Source organism: Rhincodon typus, chromosome 10 (assembly GCF_021869965.1).
Source record: "Rhincodon typus isolate 14 chromosome 10, sRhiTyp1.1, whole genome shotgun sequence".
NCBI classification, from domain to species: Eukaryota; Metazoa; Chordata; class Chondrichthyes; order Orectolobiformes; family Rhincodontidae; genus Rhincodon; species Rhincodon typus.
The window spans coordinates 14,212,278-14,233,101 of record NC_063341.1 but is presented as its reverse complement, the minus strand read 5'-3'; the positions used below and the strand labels follow the sequence as shown (position 1 = coordinate 14,233,101).

Genomic DNA, 20,824 nt, shown 5'->3' with positions numbered 1-20,824 from the left:
ATAACCCTTGTACACTCGATGCCAACCATGGCTGGCACACACCACCCTTTTCCCTTGCACTTACCAGGCCAATTTACCTGACATCCACCCTGGGCAAACATCTGGAACCATGCTAAAATAAGATAAAATAACATTCTCAAGTATCTATTGAAGGATTCACTATTTCCAAAAAGCTGTCATTGATTAAAAATCCATTCATTACGTTGAACTTTCTTCAATCTCATACAAAAACAAGCAGTGAAATTCATAAACCCACTTCAAAGAGTCTATAACAGTATGGAGCTCTCAAACTATGAAATGGCTGGCACCCCTGTATGATAATGGTTATGCAATCAGTCAATGAGTGCCCTTCCAGTAATTATCACGCTAATGCTTTTGTCAACAGGATGAAATAGCAAAAAAAAGTCTAGTAAGTATGTTTTTCAACTATTTCAAGGGCAGGGGTTTTAAATGTTTTAGACAGTTGCTTTTGATTGTTGCAATGAGGTTTAAAGTTTGAATTAGTCCATTTGCTTTGTATAGTCATTCACATCTACTTTTAATTATTTCAAAAGACACCTTTAATCTCCCAAAGGTTCCCTAAGCTCTCCTAAAGGGTATCCCAAAATTATACCAAAGAAGTATTTAACCTCTCCAAAAGGGTACCCAACTTAGCCAAGCAAACTGCTCTTAAAAAGTCTAATCTGCCTGACATGTTGTCCCATTCCTGGCAGAGAAAAATCAGAGATGACTGCCTTATTGGCAGCGGCTATATTGGCAGCTGCCTCCATGAACCACAGAAGTACAATTTGGAAGCTGTTGCCATCCCGCTATGCACAAAAATAGGCTTTACCACATTTGGGGCCAGTTAGCCAGATTCAGGCTTCCGGAACTAATAGTGTAACAATGAAGAGGTTTTCCATTAAAGCAAAACTTCTGGCCCCTCTGTCTCTCTCTCTTTCTGTGGCAAGGGCCTGGCATCATAACATATGTGTCTTGATGTTCCACACCCAGTCACTCGCATTCATAAGTGGAAGGAGCAAAGTTCAGATAGATATAAACAATTAAGATGGTTTTTGAAATTTGAATTCTTGCACAGTTGCCAGAAATAGATATTATTCTCAGGGGAGACATGATTGTAATGAAGACCGGTCATTGATCACGATTGGTAAAGAGCAGAAATCAGTGCCACACATATAGAAATGGCATGCTAGTTGTAATAATGAGGGATGTCTTCAACATCTTTTAAACGCTACCAGGAAGACATTTTACTAAGACATAGATTCCTTGATATCTGATTATGGATTAGTAGCAAATTATTCCTTGACTATCACTGAACAGAAAATCCAGCTGCAGGAATATCTGCATGATGCCAATTATTTCAACAGTTCAGAGGAATTGTGTGCTTCCAGTGATCATACCACACCCATCAATAACATGTGTCTGGGCAGATGAAAGAAACAGGAAGAGATCCTGTACAGTTTACCTGAGTGTTTGAGTAGGTTGGGGGCATCTACTAGATAGTGTAAACTCGTACCCTACCCTTTGGCAACAATTGGTAAGACTGATGGGGGGTGGGGGGACTGCCAAATAAATCCTGTGACTAGTTTCAGAGGTTGGGGTAATGCTTTTGAATTCCACAAAGTGGTCAAGCAAGCTTCTGGAAGTCATGGTTATGCACGAAATAACACCAGTTTAAACTCAACTTACAAAATACACCTTAATACAGGCCCTATCCACTGTGATCCCTTCTTAAGTTATTCAATATTTAATATACAAATATTCAGTTTCATGAAAAATTCAATGTTGATTTTCCATTTAGTGTGTGAAGATCAAGAAATTTACTGACAAAAATAGAAGTTGCTGGAAAAGCTCAGCAGGTCTGGCAGCATCTGTGGAGAGAAATCACAGTTAATGTTTCGGGTCGAGTGACCCTTCCTCGGAACTGTTGTAGATGGTGGTCAAAAATTGAATTATTCACTTCAAGATTCCTAGCCTCTAACCTGTTATTGTAATCAAAATATTTATATGGATAGTCCAGTTCAGTTTCTGGACAACGGTAACCACCAGGATGTTAATTTTGGGAAATTCAACAGTGATAACACCATTGAATGTCAAGGGAGAATCTCCTGTTGGAGATGGTAATTGTCTGGAACATGTGTGGCACAGATGTCACTTGCTACTTGTCAGTCCAAACCTGGATACGGTTCAGATCTTGCTGTATTTGGACATGGACTACTTCAACCATAAATAGTATTGCAGATTGTCCCATCATAAATGAACATCTCAATATCTGACCTGATGGTGAAGAGAAAGTCATTGACTAAGCAACTGAAAGTGGTCGGGCCAAGGACACTACCCTGAGGGGCTCCTGCAGAGATGTCTTGGAGCTGATATGACTGACATCCAGCAACCACAACTATCTTCCTTTGTGTAAGCCTTGATTTCAACCAACTGATTCCCAATGATTCCAGTTTTGCTAGGTCTTCTTGATGCCACGCTCTATTGAATATGACCTTGATGTCAAGAGCACTCACTCTCACCTCACCTATGGAATTCAACTCTTTGGCCCACATTTGAACCAATGTTTGTAATGAGTGACTCTGCTGGAAACCAAACTGATTTAGGCAAAAGATTACAGCATAGTTCCATTATTATATCAAGAAAAGTGGTAGATTCATTTAGAAAGCTACCACAAAGGGAAGGTTAAAATAATAGTGATGTGAGGTGTCAAAGGATGACCTGATTCAGGATGTTGAAGGCTCACAATAAGGTACGTCATGATAAATCACTTCACTTCATTGGTGGAACTCTAACAGGACATCACAAATTTAAAATGCTCACAAGGAGAATTGGAGGCAAAGTTTTGAAAATGTCTTTGCATACAAAATAGTTAAACTTTGGCATTCTCTGTCACAAGCTGCTGTCAATGCAATGAACTTCCTTTAAAAAAATGTTGCCGGATAAAGCAATGCTCAAGGGTACAGGAAACCATTCTAAGAGTTGGATTACATTAGATGACTCATAAAGAACAACATTGGCAAGTTTTAAGAACCAAATATTTTCGTTGCGTAATGTTTTGTGAGTCTTCAATGGGCTGTCTTTGAGGTTAGATTAATTTACTCCTTAAATTTGATTGTTCTTTGAATAAATTCACCACTGCTTTATTTTGATTGTCTTTCTTCCTTCTCATTAGCTTAGTTTCTCAGCCCTCATTTCAGTAAACTCCTTTCGCCCTGTTTGATCTTTCCAAAAACTGAGGTATTCCATGTTCCAACTTTTAGTTAATGATTATTTAACATCCCTGTAGTTTTTGTTTTGTGCTGTTATTTTTGTTTAAGTTGTACCACCAGAAAGTCAGAAAATTATCAAGTTTAAAAGTGTGTATTTTCCAATGGGCATATTATTCAATGACTTGCTTGCTCACTGGGCCAGACTCTGATAAGCAGGAGCGTACTTAGTGTCCAGACTGCCTAGTATGCGGGGTATACCAGAGAGGCATTGGCAAAGTGACATGGAGTTACTAAGCATCTTAGAGGAAGTCAGAGATAACACAGTGTGGAGCTGGAGGAACACATCAGGCCAGGCAGCATCAGAGGAGCAAGAAAGTTGACATTTCAGGTCGTGACCCTTCTTCAGAAAATTCAGAAATTTTTTTCTGAAGAAGGGTCCCGACCCGAAACGTCAACTTTCCTGCTCCTCTAATGCTGCCTGACCTGCTGTGTTCATCCAGCTCCACACTGTGTTGTCTCTGACTCCACCATCTGCAGTTCTTACTGCCTCTTAGAGGAGTTCATCTCTGTTTGTACCAGCAAATGTGTCTATCAAATGGTCCTGTAAGTTTACAGCATTTTCCATATTGTCAAGGCTTCAAGCATTGGTAACTCTGTCCATCTTCACGAAGTTGGAGCTGGAACGTTTGGATTTTGAAGGTCAGATACTGTAATGGAACATGAGAAATTCCCAATGCCACCTTTATAGCTGAAATTGTTGTCAAACTAATGACCAGAAAACAAAACAATGACAATTTATCCAATTTCCATTCTCCACTTTGAAGGGCCCCATATAAGATATAGGGGAGCTGTGGAGAGTTAGGGAGAACTAGTAGTAGAACTTCACTTAAGATGACCACCGATTTAAAAGATCTTTTCTTGTAGATCCTTCTGGAAATTTCCAATTAGATACTTAATTTGTACAAACAAGGGGCATGGGGATATGCACAAAATGTAAGACAGTGAGAAATGTAGAGGAACAAAGAAAATATTCATAGATTGATAGCTATAGGTGGTTAAGAAGAGATACAGGATACACTTTCTTTTATTAGCTAAGCCGCAGAAAAGCAGAAAGGTTATAGAGGAAATGTGTGAAATGCTACTTAGGCCACAGCTGGAATACTGCAAACAGTTCTCATTACCACATCAAAGGAAGGATTTGATCACATTGGAAGATTCAAGAACATTTCCAGGAATGATGAGTTTTATCCATGGCACAAATAATAAAGGTTGGGCTTGTTTTCTTTGGAATAGGGAGGGCTTGGGAGATTTATTTGAGGATGGGAAGGACCTATTTCTTTTAGCAATAATCCGGGATCACAGATATAAAATAATTAGCAGAGGATTAAATAAAAATGAAGAAGTAAAACTCACCAAGTGGGGACTCGTACTCACTGCCTGAAAGGTTGGTAGAGGCAAAAAGTAACACTCCGAACATTTAAAAAAGAAGCATTTGAAGTGTCATAACCTGGAAAGCCTATGGACAAGAGCTGGCAAGTGTTATTAAACTGGCTCCTCTATTTCAATTGCCACAGACATAAAGATCTGAATGGCCTCCTTCTCTCTCTTAAACTTCTTTGAATCTCTGGCTTTAGTTTAAATAGGATTTTGAGGGGGCCAGCACAAAAGAAAACCTGTTCTTTGGTTGGTGATAGCTTCTAATTTGACTATCTATTATAGCTTATTTTCAGACTGAAGTTAAATAGGAGAAATATGTATAGGTTACAGGCTAAACAAATACTGTATAAAAAGTGTAGGCACCAATTGTAAAAGGAAGAGGACTGCAACAAAACAGAATTCTGTTACTGTGACATGGGAAGCATTGGTGTTGTACCAAATGTGGCAGTGGATAAGGCTCCCATTACTCTGAATTGTGTTCCACTGCCGTTAAAACAAAACTTCTCCGTGTCTCGTCATGATCAAATGCCTTGACTATATCAAAAGGTACTGTTACTGTAATCTTCGAGACTGTCTACTATGAGATTTTCTGGTTTTCTTTGCAGCATGTTTCTTTTTCTGCATTAAAGGACCTCTGAAGGCAGTGAAAAATTTTTATTTTAGTCGCTACCTCTCTCGGCTTTGCAAACTTTTTCTTTCCTCGTTCGGTGGCATTGGCCCCATTCCCAGAGAGTGTCGGCCATGGCAGAGGCGGTCCGCTTCCCCGAAGGCTTGGCAACGGCGGGTTCCTTTGTTGAAATGGCAGCCAAGGAGGCAGCGGCAACAACAGCAGCAATATAAGCCAGAATGAGGCACCGGGTGCTTCGGCATGGGGGGCGCCCAGCGCTGGGTTTGCGGTCAGTTTGGGACCTGGCAGCTTCAGCAGTGGCTGCGTTGCCGAGATCAGCCCATGGTGGCGACGACGTCGGTGGAGGCAATGCGGCTCCGAAGAGCGGCGACACAGTTCCAGTGGCGGTGGAGCGGCTCCATGACATGGCTGTACTCGGGGTACCCAATGGCAGAGGCAGTGGCATTCTGGCTACGGTGGCGTGCGGGGACTGGGGCACCTGAGTGTTTGCAGACTGAGACGTGGACTTTCTGGCTTTGTTTTTCTGGTGGCGAGGACTCATGGCAGGGGAGTCATCTGGATGTTTCCTTTCCTTTTGGCTCTTCCTTTTATGTCTGCTGCTGTTTTTGATCCTGTCTTTTGTATACTACAGTGGTGCCAGAGAATGGTGATTTTTGTACACTTTTCACTATATTCTTGTACCGATTACACGTGACAATAAATCTAAATCAAATCAAATCTAACTGAAATGTGATTGAGAGCAGGATGGAGTTGAGAGCTCTTCCCGAAGCTCTGTTACAGTATCTGCTGAAATATTTTCTCACTAATGTTTCAGACATTGAATAGCAGTAACAAGTATGAGAATGGCAATGACAGAATTTTGTTAACACTACACAATGTCTTGTGACAAACCAAGTAGCACCAATGTGACTGGAATATATTGCTCAATAGGTCTGCTTTGCATTAGAGAAACTGGACAGATTCAGAATAATATTTTCTGGTTTATTCATCCTCACAACAACAGAATCATTTTGGCTTTGCGTGTGACGGTTTAAAGCAGGATAACAGGCAATCATGTGAAATACTAGGGGATGGAACAGTGGCACCAGTAGCAGGTTGGGAACCCCAGAGATCTGTGCGAGTTTTGTAGTGACTTTATAACTGAGGCACGATATAGCAAAGAAACAGAAAATAGGCATTTGAACAGGCCATTCAGTCCTTCATAGCAATAAATTATTTATTTGCATATGACAAATACTCAGGAGACTTGTGAAATGCTTGGTTTTTTTCTGTAATGTTCAGGCATGGGAAGATGCAAAAAGGTCAAGAAAATTAAACTGTATACCGCTGTGATGTAATTTTGCCCCAACCATAGCACTACCACAAAACTATCCACGTGAACCAAAACAATGTAAATCTATTTGTCTACTTTCAGCTGTGGCTCAGTGACAGCATTATCACCTCTGAGTCAGAAAGCTGTGGGTTCAAGTTCCATTTCAGAGATTTAAGCACCCAATTGAGGCTAAGCCCTGATGCAGTATTGAGGGAGTGCTGCACTGCCAGAGGTGCTTTAATTTAGACGAGACATTAAAACAGAGGCTCTGCCTACATGCATGTCACTGGGCATAAGACACTTCATGACACTATTTGAACAAGAATAGGAGTGTTTTCCTGACCTCCTGTCTAATTTTAATCATTAATACGGAGATAGGTTGGCCGTTGTATTTCACTGCATTGCAAAGTGCTTTGAGATGTTGTTAGGTTGTGAAAGGCATTTACATAAATATAGGTTCTTTCTTTCAATGCCTGGTGCTCTGTGACCTTATAATTAAGAACTGCAAATAGTGCAAAATTTGGCCTAAATCATAAAAGGAACAAACGGCAAATTGTATCAGTGTCAATACAGTGTGGAGCTGGAAGAACGCATCAGGTCAGGCAGCATCAGAGGAGCAGGAAAGTCAACATTTCAGGCATGGACCGTTCATCAGGAGCAAATTGTGTCATGCTGTTAATTTTTCAAAAGGAATTCTTTACTAACAGCTGATATTTTTAGGTAATTGTGATGTATTGCACAATCAAATTATGTGTATAATATTGCAGTTATCGTATTGAGGAAGTTAGCATCATAGAGATGTACAGCACAGAAACAGACCCCTTGGTCCAACTCATCCATGTCAACCAGATACTCTAAATTAATCTAGTCCCATTTGCAAGCATTTGGCTCATATCCCTCCAAATCCTTCTTATTCATATACCCATTCAGATGCCTTTGAAATATTGTAATTGTACCAGCCTCCACCACTTCCTATGGCAGTTAATTCCACCACCCTCTGCATGAAAATGTTGCCCCTTAGGTGCCGTTTATATCTATCCCCCTCACCTTAAACCCTCTAGTTTTGGACTCCCCCAACTCGGGGAAAATACCTTGTCTATTTACCCTATCCATGCCCCTCATGATTTTATAAACCTCTATAAGGTCACCCCTCAGCCTCTGATGTTCCAGGGAAAATAGCGCCAACCTATTCAGCCTCTCCCTGTAGCTCAAAAACCCTCCAGCCTTGGCAACATCCTTGTAAATCTTTTCTGAACCCTTTCAAGTTTCACAACATCCTTCCTATGGCAGGCAGACCATAATTGTATGCGATATTCCAAAAGTGGCTGAACCAATGTCTTGTACAGCTGCAACATGACCTCCCAACTCCTATATTCTGACAATGCCCTGACCAACAAAGACAAGCATACCAAATGCCATCTTCAAAGTCTCTTTGTTCAGCAACACTTCCTAGGACCTTACCATTAAGTGTATAAGTCTTGCCCTAATTTGCCTTTCCAAAATGCTGCACCTCATATTTATCTCAATTACACTCCAGCTGCCACTCCTTGGACCATTGGCCCATCTGATCAAGATCCTGTTGTATTCTGAGTTAACCTTCCTTGCTGTCCACTACACCTCCAATTTGGTATCATCTGCAAACTTACGAACCATACTTCCTATGCTCACAGCCAAATTGTTTATATAAATGGTGAAAAGCAGTGGACCCAGCACCAATCCTTGTGGACACACCACTGGTCACAGGTCTCCAGTCTGAAAAGCAACCCTCCATCGCCACCTTCTGTCTTCAACCTTCAAGTCAATTCTGTATCCAAATGCCTAGTTCTCCCTGTATTCCATGTGATCCAACATTGCTAACCAGTCTACCATGCAGAATCTTGTTGAAAGCCTTACTGAAGTCTAAATAGATCATGTCCACCACTCTGCCCTCAACAATCCTCTTTGTTACTTCTTCAAAAACCTCAATTAAGTTAGTGAGACACAATTTCCTATGCACAAAGCCATATTGACTATCCCTAATTAGTCCTTGCCTTTCCAAATACATGTAAATCCTGCCCCTCAGGATTCCCTCCAACAATTTGCCCACCACTGGTGTTAGGCTCACCACTCTATAGTTCCCTGGCTTTTCCTTATCACCTTTTTTAAATAGTGGAACCACATTAGCCAATCTCCAGGCTTCGAACACCTCAGCTGTGGCTATCACTGATACAAATATCTCAGCAAGGGCCCAACAATCACTTCTCTAGCTTCCTACAGAGTTCTAGGGTACTCCTGATCATGTCCCCGGGATTTTATCCACCTTATTGCATTTTAAGCATCCAGTACCACCTCCTCTGTAATATGGACATTTTTCAAGATGTCGCTATTTGTTTCCCCACGTTCTGTATCTTCCATATCCTGCTCCACTGTAAACACTGATGCAAAATACTTGTTTACTGTCTCCCCCATCTCCTGCAGTTCCACACAAAGGCAGCCTTACTGATCTTTTAGGGGCCCTATTCTCTCCCTAGTTACCCTTTTGTCCTTAATGTATTTGTAGAATCCCTTTGGATTCTTCTTAGCCCTATTTGCCAAAGCTATCTCATGAGCCCTTTTTGCCCTCCTGATTTCCCTCTTAAGTATAATCCTACTGCGTTTATACTCTTCTAAGGATTCACTCGATCTTTGCTGTCTGTATCTGACATATGTTTCCTCCTTTTTCTTGACCAAAATCTCAATTTCTCTAGTCATCCAGCATTCCCTACATCTACCAGCCTTGCCCTTCACCCTAACAGGAACATACTGTCTCTGGATTCTCGTTATCTCATTTTTGAAGGCTTCCCATTTTCCAGCTGTCCCTTTACCTGCAAACATCCGTCCCCAATCAACTTTCAATTGTTCCTGCCTAATACCGTCAAAATTGCCTTCCTCCAATTCGGAACTTTGACTTTTGGATCCGGTCTATTCTTTTCCATCACTATTTTAAAACTAATAGAATTATAGTCACTGGCCCCAAAGTGCTCCCCCACTGTCACCTCAGCCCCTGTCCTGCCTTATTTCCCAAGATTACGTCAGGTTTTCCACCTTCTCTAGCAGGTACATCCACATAGTGAATCAGTTGCAGCAATAAGGTGATTAACCGTAGCTCTGAAGCACAATGTAAACACACGGCTCATAATATACATCAGAGTAGGCGAGGTTTGACATTTCTGTTTGTTCTGTTTTGAAAAGTAAGTAGCAATAAGACAAATGCGATTGCAGGCATGCTAAAGAAATAAGGCAAATTCAAAGAGCCAGCATATAGTTTAGAAAGGGTTGTGCTATTATTTGAAGCTCAGCACTTACTCTGGTTCTCTTTTCAGATCAGAAAATCTACTTACCTAAGATGGTCGTGACTTCATTTCCCATCATACACCTGCTGTTGATGTTGTTACACTGTCTCGATCTTGCAAGTGCTCAGGTGAATCCAGGTAATGTGCAACTAGCAATACGATTGATGCAGTGCTTCTGGAAATAACATCATGGAATTAGATATATGTACATGGTTTCACAATTTGTTAATTTAAAAATAAATCTGCAAACAAACACACCGTCTTTTTCTCTCCCCAAGTATTTTAACCATCCAAAACCTGTTTTTTAATCCTAGAGTCATAGAGCACAAAAACAGACCCTTTAGTCCAAATCATCCACATTGACCAGGTCTCCCAAATTAAACCAGTCCCATTTGGCCCATATCCCTTTGTACCCTCATCAAAATCACTAATATATATTGTGAATGGCTCAGATCCAAGCACTGATCCTTGCAGTACCATGATAGTCACCACCTGCTACTCAGAAGAAGATCCATTTAATGATGCTCCTTGGTTCAAGTCTGCCAACCAATTTTCAATCCATGTTTTTACATTACCCCAAGCCTATTCGCTTTAATAGTACGAGCTAATCTCTTATGTGTGACCTAATCAAAAGCGTTCTGAAATTCACTGGCTCCCTCTTATTAACTTCACTTGTTGCATCCTCAAAAAATTCCATTAGATTTCTCAAGTATGATTTCCCTTTCATTAGTCCATGCTGATCCTGTCCAATCCTGTCACTATTTTCCAACTACTCTGCTACTAAATTCTTTATCATAGACTCCAGCATTTCCCACTGTGGATGTCCCTGTTTCCAGTCTACCTCCTTTTCTTAAATAATGGGGTTACATTAGCTATCCATGAATCCATAGGAACTGTTCCACAGTCTATAGATCATGAAAGATGGCCACCAATTCATCCATTATTTCTAGGGCCACTTTCTTAAATACTCCAGGATGTAGATTTATTGGCCTTTATTCCCATTAAACTCCCCAATATTATTTCCCTACTAATATTGATTTCCTTCAGTTCAACCCTCTCATTAGACTTTGTGTTCCCCAATATTTTTGGAACATTATTTGTGTCCTCCGTTGTGAAGACAAATGCAAGTGTATATTTAAGTGATCTTTTTCCCTCTTTATCAAACCTTTTGTCCTTTTTTGAAATCTAAACTGCTTCCAATCCTCAGGTCTGCTTTTTTTTTTTAGCAATCTGTATGTCCCTTCCTTAGATCTAATACTATCCAAAATTTCCCTTGTTAGCCATGGTTGGGCCACCTTTTCAGTTTTGATTTTGTATCGGACAGGAATGACCAATTCTTGCAGTTCATCCATGTGCTCATTAAATGTTTGCAATCATGTATCCACCGTCATCCCTTTCAGCAACATTCCAATTTATCATAGCCAGGCACCTTATACCTTTGTAGTTTCCTTTACTTAGATTCAAGATCCTAGCCTCAGAATCAACTACATCACATTCTATCTTGAATTCTATCATATTATGACAATCCTTCTCCAAGGGGTGTTTTAGAGCTAGACTATTCTTTTCTCATTGCACAGTTTGGAATGGCCTGTTCTCTAGATGTTTCATCAACCTTAATCTAGAAAACCATAAATTACACACTCCAGGAATTCCTACTCTGTAGGATTGTTTCTAATTTGATTTGACCAAACTATGTGCAGATTAAAGTCATTGATAATTACAGCTGCACCTTTATTGCTTATATCTCTAACTTCCTGTTTAATGCCTTCCCCAACATTAACAGTGCAGTTTAGGGATCTATATGTATAACCCCCACTATAATTCAAAAGGTAAAACCTTCAATTAGCATTATAGCTTTCTTGTATTTCATGCTCCTTGAGCTGAATTAGTTCCTTGTGACCTGGTTCTGCACCACGGACAAGTCAGATTTACAAACCACTCCACCCTGTTGAATCTCCACAGATGCTGTTAAAATTGCCTCTTTTTTGATTTCCCAGGGTGAAGCAGCATTACAGGAAGAAACACTACTGAAATCCTGATTGATTAATGCCCCATTTCTATTTAGTACAGTCTCATTTAGACTATAGTACAAAGTCAAGATCTACTCCATTTGACAGAGATTGATTGTTATTGTTATGGACCAGACCAAACCCCCTCAAAATATATTAAGAAGGTAGCCTCGACCCTAACTTCTCCTTATTTTAAAGGCAAATGTAACATGCTATGTTCCAGATGCAATTTAACTGGTCAAACTACTCAACATAAGCAAAACACAATTTATTCAAACACTATAGTTAAAATACAATAAAAGAAAAAAAACTTAGAATGACAACTCTATAAGAAATCTTAATAGAATAATAGGTACGGTAACTATTACTAATTAACTGTTCTAATATAGTAAAATCCCATAAACACACCCCTTGGCAAAAAGGCAAATTCAGAAACAGATTGTCTGGTATGCAATCTAGCAGCAGAGAGAGAAAACATATTAAGCAAACACTCAGAGAGAGTAGTAGTTTCCAACCCTGTTGAGACTCCAACAGGAATTGATGCTGAACCTCAAAGCTGAAAAACTAATATCTAGAAATTCTGGTCTGTGAGAGCTGGCCACACCTATCCAGGCTGCTTCTATTGTCCCAACTTTTAAAAAAAACCTAAGGCCTCACATACTATTTACTTTATGGGTCCTTACTAGCCAGCTCAGCACCCCAGCCTTAAAACCTCTCTTAACAGAAACCAGGACAAAATACACTTCTTAAAGCCACAGCATCATCACTTGCCCCTTTGAAAGTAAAAAGACCATCAATATACACAAAGGATGGTTTAATTTTTAAAAACACTTAGTCTTACTCTATTAATACACTACAGTACATACACATTACATTGACTCTAAGTATGCAAACGTTCACTACTACAGTCTGTTTCAGTCCGGTTTCTCCTGCCCCAGAATTCCTCCATTTCCTTCGTCAAAGTCTCGACCACGCATCAGCAATTACATTCTCTCATTTTGCCATGTGTATATTTTTACAATGAATGACTACAATAAAAAGCTCCATCTAAACAGTCTGAAACTTTTGACCTTCAATTTCTCCACAAACTTTAAGGGGTTATTATCAGTATACACAATTGTCTCAGACACATTACAGGCAATATAATTATTGAAATGTTGTAACGTCAACACCAAGCTCAAGGTTTCCTTCTCAATTGTGTAATATTCCTGTTGATGATCATTCAGTTTTCTGGGAAAATACCCAATAGGTCTTTCTATCTTCTCATCGTCTTCTTGCAAGAGTGTAGCACTAAGACCCACATCATTCACATCGATAGTTACCTTGAATGGCTTTGCATCATTAGATATGGCTAAACACAGCTTCCAGGCTGTCGAAATGCCTTCTGACAGTTTCCTGTTCACTGAAGTTTTTGCAGTTCTTCAATAGGTCAGTGAGTTGAGCAACTACACTGCTAAAATTCAGTATGAACTTTTGATAAAAAAAACTCAATCCCAGGAACACAAACAAACTTGCTGGAAAAGCTCAGCAGGTCTGGCAGCATCTGTGGAGGAGAAAACAGAGTTAACGTTTCGAGTCTGGTGACCCTTCCTCCGCAGTTCTTTTGGTTTTTACTCAATCCCAGGAATCGTATTACTGCCTTCTCTGTTGAGGCAAACGTTCCTTCCATGTGTGACCAAAAATCATCAGATCATTGACGTACACCACACAATTGGGTAATCCAGAAATGACTTTATTGTTTAGCCTTTGAAATGTGGCTGGTGCATTTTTTCATACCAAATGGCATGACTTTAAATTGATGCAGTCCATTTGGTGTCATGAAAGCCAAAATTGTCTTTGCTGTTTTGGACAAAGGTACCTTCTGAGCATGTCCAACTTAGAAATATAATTTGCTTGTCCCACCTTCTCAACAGTCTTCCAAATGTGGAATAGAATATGAATCAGACTTTGTAACTCCATTGACTTTGTAGTATTCCACACATAATCTTTGGGTACCATTTAGTTTTGGCACTATTACCATACGGACGAGTTCCAGTTGCTACAATTCACTTTGATTATGTTGTCTTTGAGTATGTGTTCAATGTCTTTTTGAAGCTATGCCAACTTTACAGGGTTAAGCCTTTAAGGATATTACTTATTTGGAACAGCATTTCCCATATCTATATCATGCATAATTAGATTTGTATTTTCGAGCTTATTCTCACATATCTTCCCATGTCATCACAATAATTCTTTTGATTTTCCTCTGGATGGTAACTCAATAATGTATCCCAATTTTTGAGAACTTCCTTCATTGTCTAATTTAATTTGAGGAATGTCCAATTCAGAATCATCTGAAATTGGTTCTTTACTCTGTATCATAACCAGTAACACTTTCTCCTTTTCCTTACCTTCATTAACAAAATACCCTTTGAGCATATTGACATGACACAATCTGTGAGACTTCTTTCTATCTGTGTTCTTATCAAATAATTCACCTCATTCAGTTTCCTTTCGATCTGATAAGACCCACTAAACCTTGCTTTTAAAGATTCACCTCCCACTGGAAATAATGATAACACTTTATCTTCACTAGCAAAATTCCAAATTTTTGATTTCTTGTCTGCTTCCTGTTTCATCACATGCTGTGCCACTTTTAAACGCTATCTAGCCAACTTACCTACTCTATTTAATCTCTTCCTAAAATTTGATGCATAGTCCAAGTATGTGGTCTGTGAAATCTGACTCACCAATTTCTCCTTATTTAATTTCAGTGGTCTTCTCACCTCATGCCCAAAAATTAATTCAAATGGATTGGATTTGGTAGATTCATTTGGTATATCCCTAATTGCAAAAAGTACAAATTGAATTATTTTATTGCAATCCTCTGGATAATGTCTGTAAACCGTCAACATGGTCTTTAAAGTTTGATGCCATCGTTCTAATGCTCCCTGTGATTCTGAATAGTGTGCAGTGGATTTGAATTGTTTTATTCCTAAGTTATGCATAACTTCCTTGAATAATTTTGATGTAAAGTTTGACCCTTGATCTGATTGTATTTCTGTGGGTAGTCCATATCTAGTAGAAAAGTTGAGTAACTCTTGTACAGTCCTTTTAGCAGTGATACAACATAATGGAATAGCCTTGGCAATCTAGTAGACACATCCGTTATGGTCAGCAAATACTGATCCCCACTTTTTGTTTTAGAAAGGTGTCTTATTCAATCAGTTAAGACCCTTGTAGAAGATTCCTCAGATGTGGGAATGGGTATTAAGGGTGCTGATTTTATCCATGCCTGCTGTTTTCTAATTACCTGACATGTATGATATGTCGAGCAAAATTCAGACACATCCTTATGCAGTCCAGGCCAATAAAAATGTTTTTGTATTTTGGCTTGAGTTTTCCTTACTCCCAAATGACCTCCTCCTGGTAATTCATGCGCTACCCACAACACTTCCATTCTTTAACCCCTGGGCAATACAACTTGATGAACCTCTGCCTGTTTTTTATCTGCCTGAATATGTGATGGTTTCCATTTTCTCCTCAAGACTTTGTTTTTAAGATAGTAACATTCTGGATATGTTCAGATTCTTCTTCGGTGTACTTTTTTTTTGTTACCGCTGCTTCAGTTTTTCATCTTTCTGTCGTAATTCAGTTAATTTCTCTGAACTAAAAATATCCACTTCGTCTTCCACCTGTTCTTGTTTTTTCTCAACCATTTGATCAAGCGTAGTCTCTCACAATGGAACTTCAGTTTCCCTATCTTTGTTCTTTGATTTCTCCTCCTGCTTTTTGACCTTGTTACCAGACAGTCAGGAAGAATCTCAGCATATACTTCCTGTAATACAACAGTTGCCTGATTTTCCTTTAGCTTTTCAACCACAATAGGCATCATTCCCATCTGTGATCCAGCTATATCATTACCAAGGATAAACTGTATTTCTGGAACTGAGAGTTCCTCTAGTGCTCCTGCCATCGCTTCTCCGCTTTTCACAAGATATTCCAACCTCACTTTACGTAATGGAGCACTTCTTGTCTCACTATGAATTCTACGTGTTACCACTTTTTCTGGTAATAGTCCTTCTAAATTACATATCTTGTCATCTCTCACCATCGAAGATTGACAGGCTCCCATATCTCTTAAAATTTTAATTTCTTTATCCACTCCTGTTGGTATATATGAGAAAACCTTACTCTCGCACGTAAATTCTTTAAGGAGATCTGACACTTCCTTTCTCAACCAACCTCTGATCAGATCATACGTTCTGTCGCAGCTTTTTAGCTTCCACTGTGATTTCCTTTACCACTTCAACAAAACTCAATGGCTTATCCTGTTTTTCCATATCTGTCCTCCCAGTGCTTTTTCTAAACTACCAACACTGTGACTTCATGTGGCCTACTTTATTGCACTGAAAACACCTGAGTATTTTTACTTTGTATTCCCCTCATGAGTTTCTTTTCACCCTGTGGTGAACTGTCTTTACTCCTTCAATAAGATTTCATTTTCCCTTGCCTCCTGAGGATTTCTGTTTTCCCCAATTTCTATCCCTCACAGATTGAAATTGATGACAGAAGCCAAAATTTGATTTATGAACTAACTCATAATCATTGGCCATTTCCGCTGCTGATCTCGCAGTTTTAACTCTCTGCTCTTCCACTTCAGTTCTCATTACTTCAGGAAGTGAAATTTTAAACTCTTCCAAAATAATTGTCTCTCTAAGATGCTCAAGGCCTCCCAAGCTGTTAACTTTACAGGCCTTCACTAGCCAGCTCGGTATATCTGCCTTAAAATCTCTCTTAAAAGATACCAGGACAAAGTACACCTCTTAAAGCCACAGCATCATCACGTTATGATGGTATTTGACATTCCATATGTATCATTCAACCATGAAGGCGGTTTAGTGAGTGTGAGAGGTAGTACAATGGCAATCTACTACACAGGACTAACAATCCAGAGGTGCAGGCTGATACTCTCGGACATAGTTTCAAATCCCACTGGTAATATTTAAATTTGATTAATCAAATCTGAAATTGAAAGCTAGTTTCAGCAATTGGTGACCATGACTATCCTTCGTAGTCAGAAAAACCCACCTGAGTCACTAATGTCTTTGAAGATTAGACATGTTCATCAACCCATTCTGATCTACATATGACTCCAGCTCCAGAGCAATGTGATTGACTCTTAACTGCTCTCTGAAATGGTCCAGCAAGCAAGATCAAGGGCAATTAGAAATGGGTAACAAATGCCAGTTTTGACAGCAACATCCATGTCCCATGAAAGAATACATTTCAAAATTGGCTAAATTTAACAAGACAAACTAAATATAAAGCAAAGGATGTAACAGCAACAATGTTTTTTTCTCTCTTTATAGTTACAATTGCATCTATTCATTTTAAATATTTACCGTTTATATTTAGAATCATTTATATTTTATTTCATAAAAACATCATTTACTTTTCTCAGAGATTTAATATATTTGCCTCTTCGGTCAAAGATAAGAAATATATAGGATACGTAACTAGAATAAAAATGAGCCCCACACCCCTCTCTCTTCAAGATGAGCCTTGAAAGAAGGGAATGTGGGCCCAACTCCAACTCAATGCAAGGCAAATTTGGGATTAATTTAGGATGTGGCTTTTCACAAAATTGATGATCAGCGCATTAACAGAGGCCACTTTTGGAGCTTTTAATGACAGCTAAATGCAATGCTTGAGGAGGTTGGTGGGCGTTTCCAGATGAATGGAACATGAGAGATGTGAATAGAATGAAATCTGCAGGAAGTCCCTAATAATTGGCCAATGGGCCGGTTCAGCATTGAAATATTTTGTTTTATCAGTTGCTTGATCTTAATATTCAATATGTTTAACATATTTATAACATGAGCAGTTTTCCATTTAACTTAATACAGCAAGATTAACTGCGAATGCTTGTGGTGTCATTTTGTCACCACAATGTTAAGCATTGACAATGTGGTTCCTTCTTCCACTGGTACTTCTTCATGCAGTTGTGAGGGACTGAGCTTCAAAACACACGAAACAGCAGCACATGCAACAACTAAATTTCTGCTCCACTTTCAGGCCCTTCTGATTACCTGCTACTTTCATCACTCCATAAGCTGTGGAATTTTTCATAGTGGTGTTTTAATACTTGAGATTCTTGTTAAACCGCAGCCTGGCAATTCAGACCAGACACATGCTTTCCGAATATGTACCTCGGTGATGCTGCAAAAATTCCGAATCATAATCTTACGCAGAGCCAGTTAAATCAAAACCTATCACCAAAACAACAAGTGCATATCGTTGTCATTAGTGATGATCGAGTGCTCAAATACTGATCCTGTTTGAAACAAATTACCCGCTTTTGATAGCTTGTCTCAGTCATACTCTGTTTATATGTGAAGTTGAACAATAAATATCAGTGGACTGTTTAACCTACGGAGAAGGGACATTAAACCACACTCAATGACACATCTCTGTTCTCTCTCAGTGAACTTTCAAAGAACCACTGTATTGTCACACCCCAAATATGTGAGAATAAATGGTCTGGTGTTATTGCTGGTATACAGTTATTGGTGGTATGTCAATAATCACATGGAGATGTGGAAGAATGAAGCCTGCATTGGTTAACAATCTGACTGTCCCTTCCTCCATATAAAGATATAACTCTTCTCCTCTTATTAAACAGCTAACCTAAGATTAAGTACTGTGAGCAGACGAGACATTCCAGAGGCAAACACGTGCCTATAACCGTGGCCCAGTATCTGGGTACACCAGTGCATTAACCTGTAAAGTTGCAATTTCTGAAATTAATTCAACCTAATTCTGAAGACAGATTAGGGAGGCACTGATTTTAATGATAATATATGTCCAGAATAGGGTGGTTTTATACTAATTGTAACACAAAATCAAATTATTGGAAATCTGAAATAAAGACAGAAAATGATGCAAATACTCAGGCATCTGTGTCAGGGAGGAGAAAGAGAGAGAGAGTTAATCAGTTGAATATCATCATTGCCCAAGGAAAACCTGATGCTGGTATTAAAAATGGGAGCCAACCCTGCCAGTGGGCACTGGGATGCTGGAGTGGCATTTTGCTACACAGATAATTCAGAACAGTGTCCTGTATTCCAGAAATGCCAGCCCAATCAGAGAGCAGCTAGTTAATTAATTTGGTGCCTTATCAGTGGGGATAGCCATATTGATTCCCCCCAGACCTCCCCCTTCCTGAGGACGAACGGTCAGTCCTTAGTAAAGGACTCACCTTTGTCTCCCTCCACCCACACATCAACGAATACCGGTCACGTTTGGACATTGAGCAGTTTTTCTGCCGCTTCCACCACCGCGCTTACTTCTTTAATCGTGAGCCTAACCCTCCCCCTACTGACCCCTTCTCCCACTTCCATCACACCCCCTCCTCCTGGACACCACCACAAGGCCTCCTACCCTCCCTCGACCTCTTCATCTCCAACTGCCATCGAGACATCAATCGCCTCAACCTCTCCACCCCTCTCACCCACTCCAACCTCTCCCCCACAGAACGTGCAGCCCTCCGCTCCAATCCCAACCTCACCATAAAACCCGCGGACAAGGGAGGCGCAGTTGTAGTATCGCGCACTGACCTCTACATCGCCGAGGCCAGACACCAACTCTCCGACACCTCCTCCTACCGCCCCCTTGATCATGACCCCACCCCCGACCACTAAACCATCATCTCCCAAACCATCCACAATCTCATCACCTCAGGTGACCTCCCACCCACGGCCTCCAACCTCATCGTTCCCCAACGCCGCACCGCCCGCTTCTATCTCCTTCCCAAAATCCACAAACCTGACTGCTCTGGTCGACCCATTGTCTCCGCCTGCTCCTGCCCAACCGAACTTATCTCCACCTATCTCGACTCCATTTTCTTCCCCTTGGTCCAGGAACTCCCTACCTACGTCCGTGACACCACCCACGCCCTCCACCTCCTCCAGAACTTCCAATTCCCCGGTCCCCAACACCTCACCTTTACCATGGACGTCCAGTCCCTATACACCTGCATTCCCCATACAGATGGCCGAAAGGCCCTCCGCTTCTTCCTATCCTGCAGGCCCGACCAGTCCCCCTTCACTGACACCCTCATCCGCTTAGCCAAACTCATCCTCACCCTCAACAATTTCTCTTTCAATTCCTCCCACTTCCTACAGACAAAGTGGGTGGCCATGGGTACCTGCATGGGCCCAAGCTATGCCTGCCTCTTTGTAGGTTATGTGGAACAATCCCTCTTCCGTACCTACACTGGCCCTAAACCCCACCTCTTCTTCCGTTACATTGATGACTGTATCGGCGCCGCCTCGTGCTCCCACGAGGAGCTCGAACAGTTCATCCACTTCACCAACACCTTCCACCCCAACCTTAAGTTCACCTGGACCATCTCTAATACCTCTCTCCTTCCTGGACCTCTCTGTCTCCATCTCTGGCAACCACCTAGAAACCGATATCTATTTCAAGCCCACCGACTCCCACAGCTACCTAGAATACACCTCCTCCCACCCACCTTCCTTCAAAAATGCCATCCCCTATTCCCAATTCCTTTGCCTCCGCCGCATCTGCCCCCAGGATGAGGCATTCCACTCCCGTACATCTCAGATGTCCTCGTTTTTCAAGGACACAACTTCCCCCCCTCAGTGGTCGAGAACGCCCTCAACCGTGTCTCCCGCATTTCTCGCAACTCATCCCTCACACCCTGTCCCTGCAATAACAACCAAAACAGAAGCCCCCTCGTCCTCACGTACCACCTCACCAACCTCCGGATCCAACGCATCATCCTCCGACACTTCCGCCATCTGCAATCCGACCCCACCACCAAAGACATCTTTCCCTCCCCACCCTTATCTGCTTTCCGGAGGGACAACTCTCTCCGTGACTCCCTTGTCCGCTCCACACTCCCCTCCAGC

General features: G+C 40.7%; 1 protein-coding gene across 7 annotated transcripts in view; it reads left to right on the top strand.

Annotated features, from left to right (window-relative positions):
- ddr2a (discoidin domain receptor tyrosine kinase 2a) overlaps window positions 1-20,824 on the top strand; it is a 148,705-nt gene that overhangs the window by 76,336 nt on the left and 51,545 nt on the right. For all 7 annotated transcript variants that reach the window (XM_048601872.1, XM_048601868.1, XM_048601870.1 and 4 more), the window contains one exon: window positions 9,931-10,038. In XM_048601872.1, coding sequence (XP_048457829.1) covers window positions 9,954-10,038 — 85 coding nt within the window. In that variant the 5' untranslated portion in view covers window positions 9,931-9,953. The remainder of the gene's footprint in view (window positions 1-9,930; window positions 10,039-20,824) is intronic.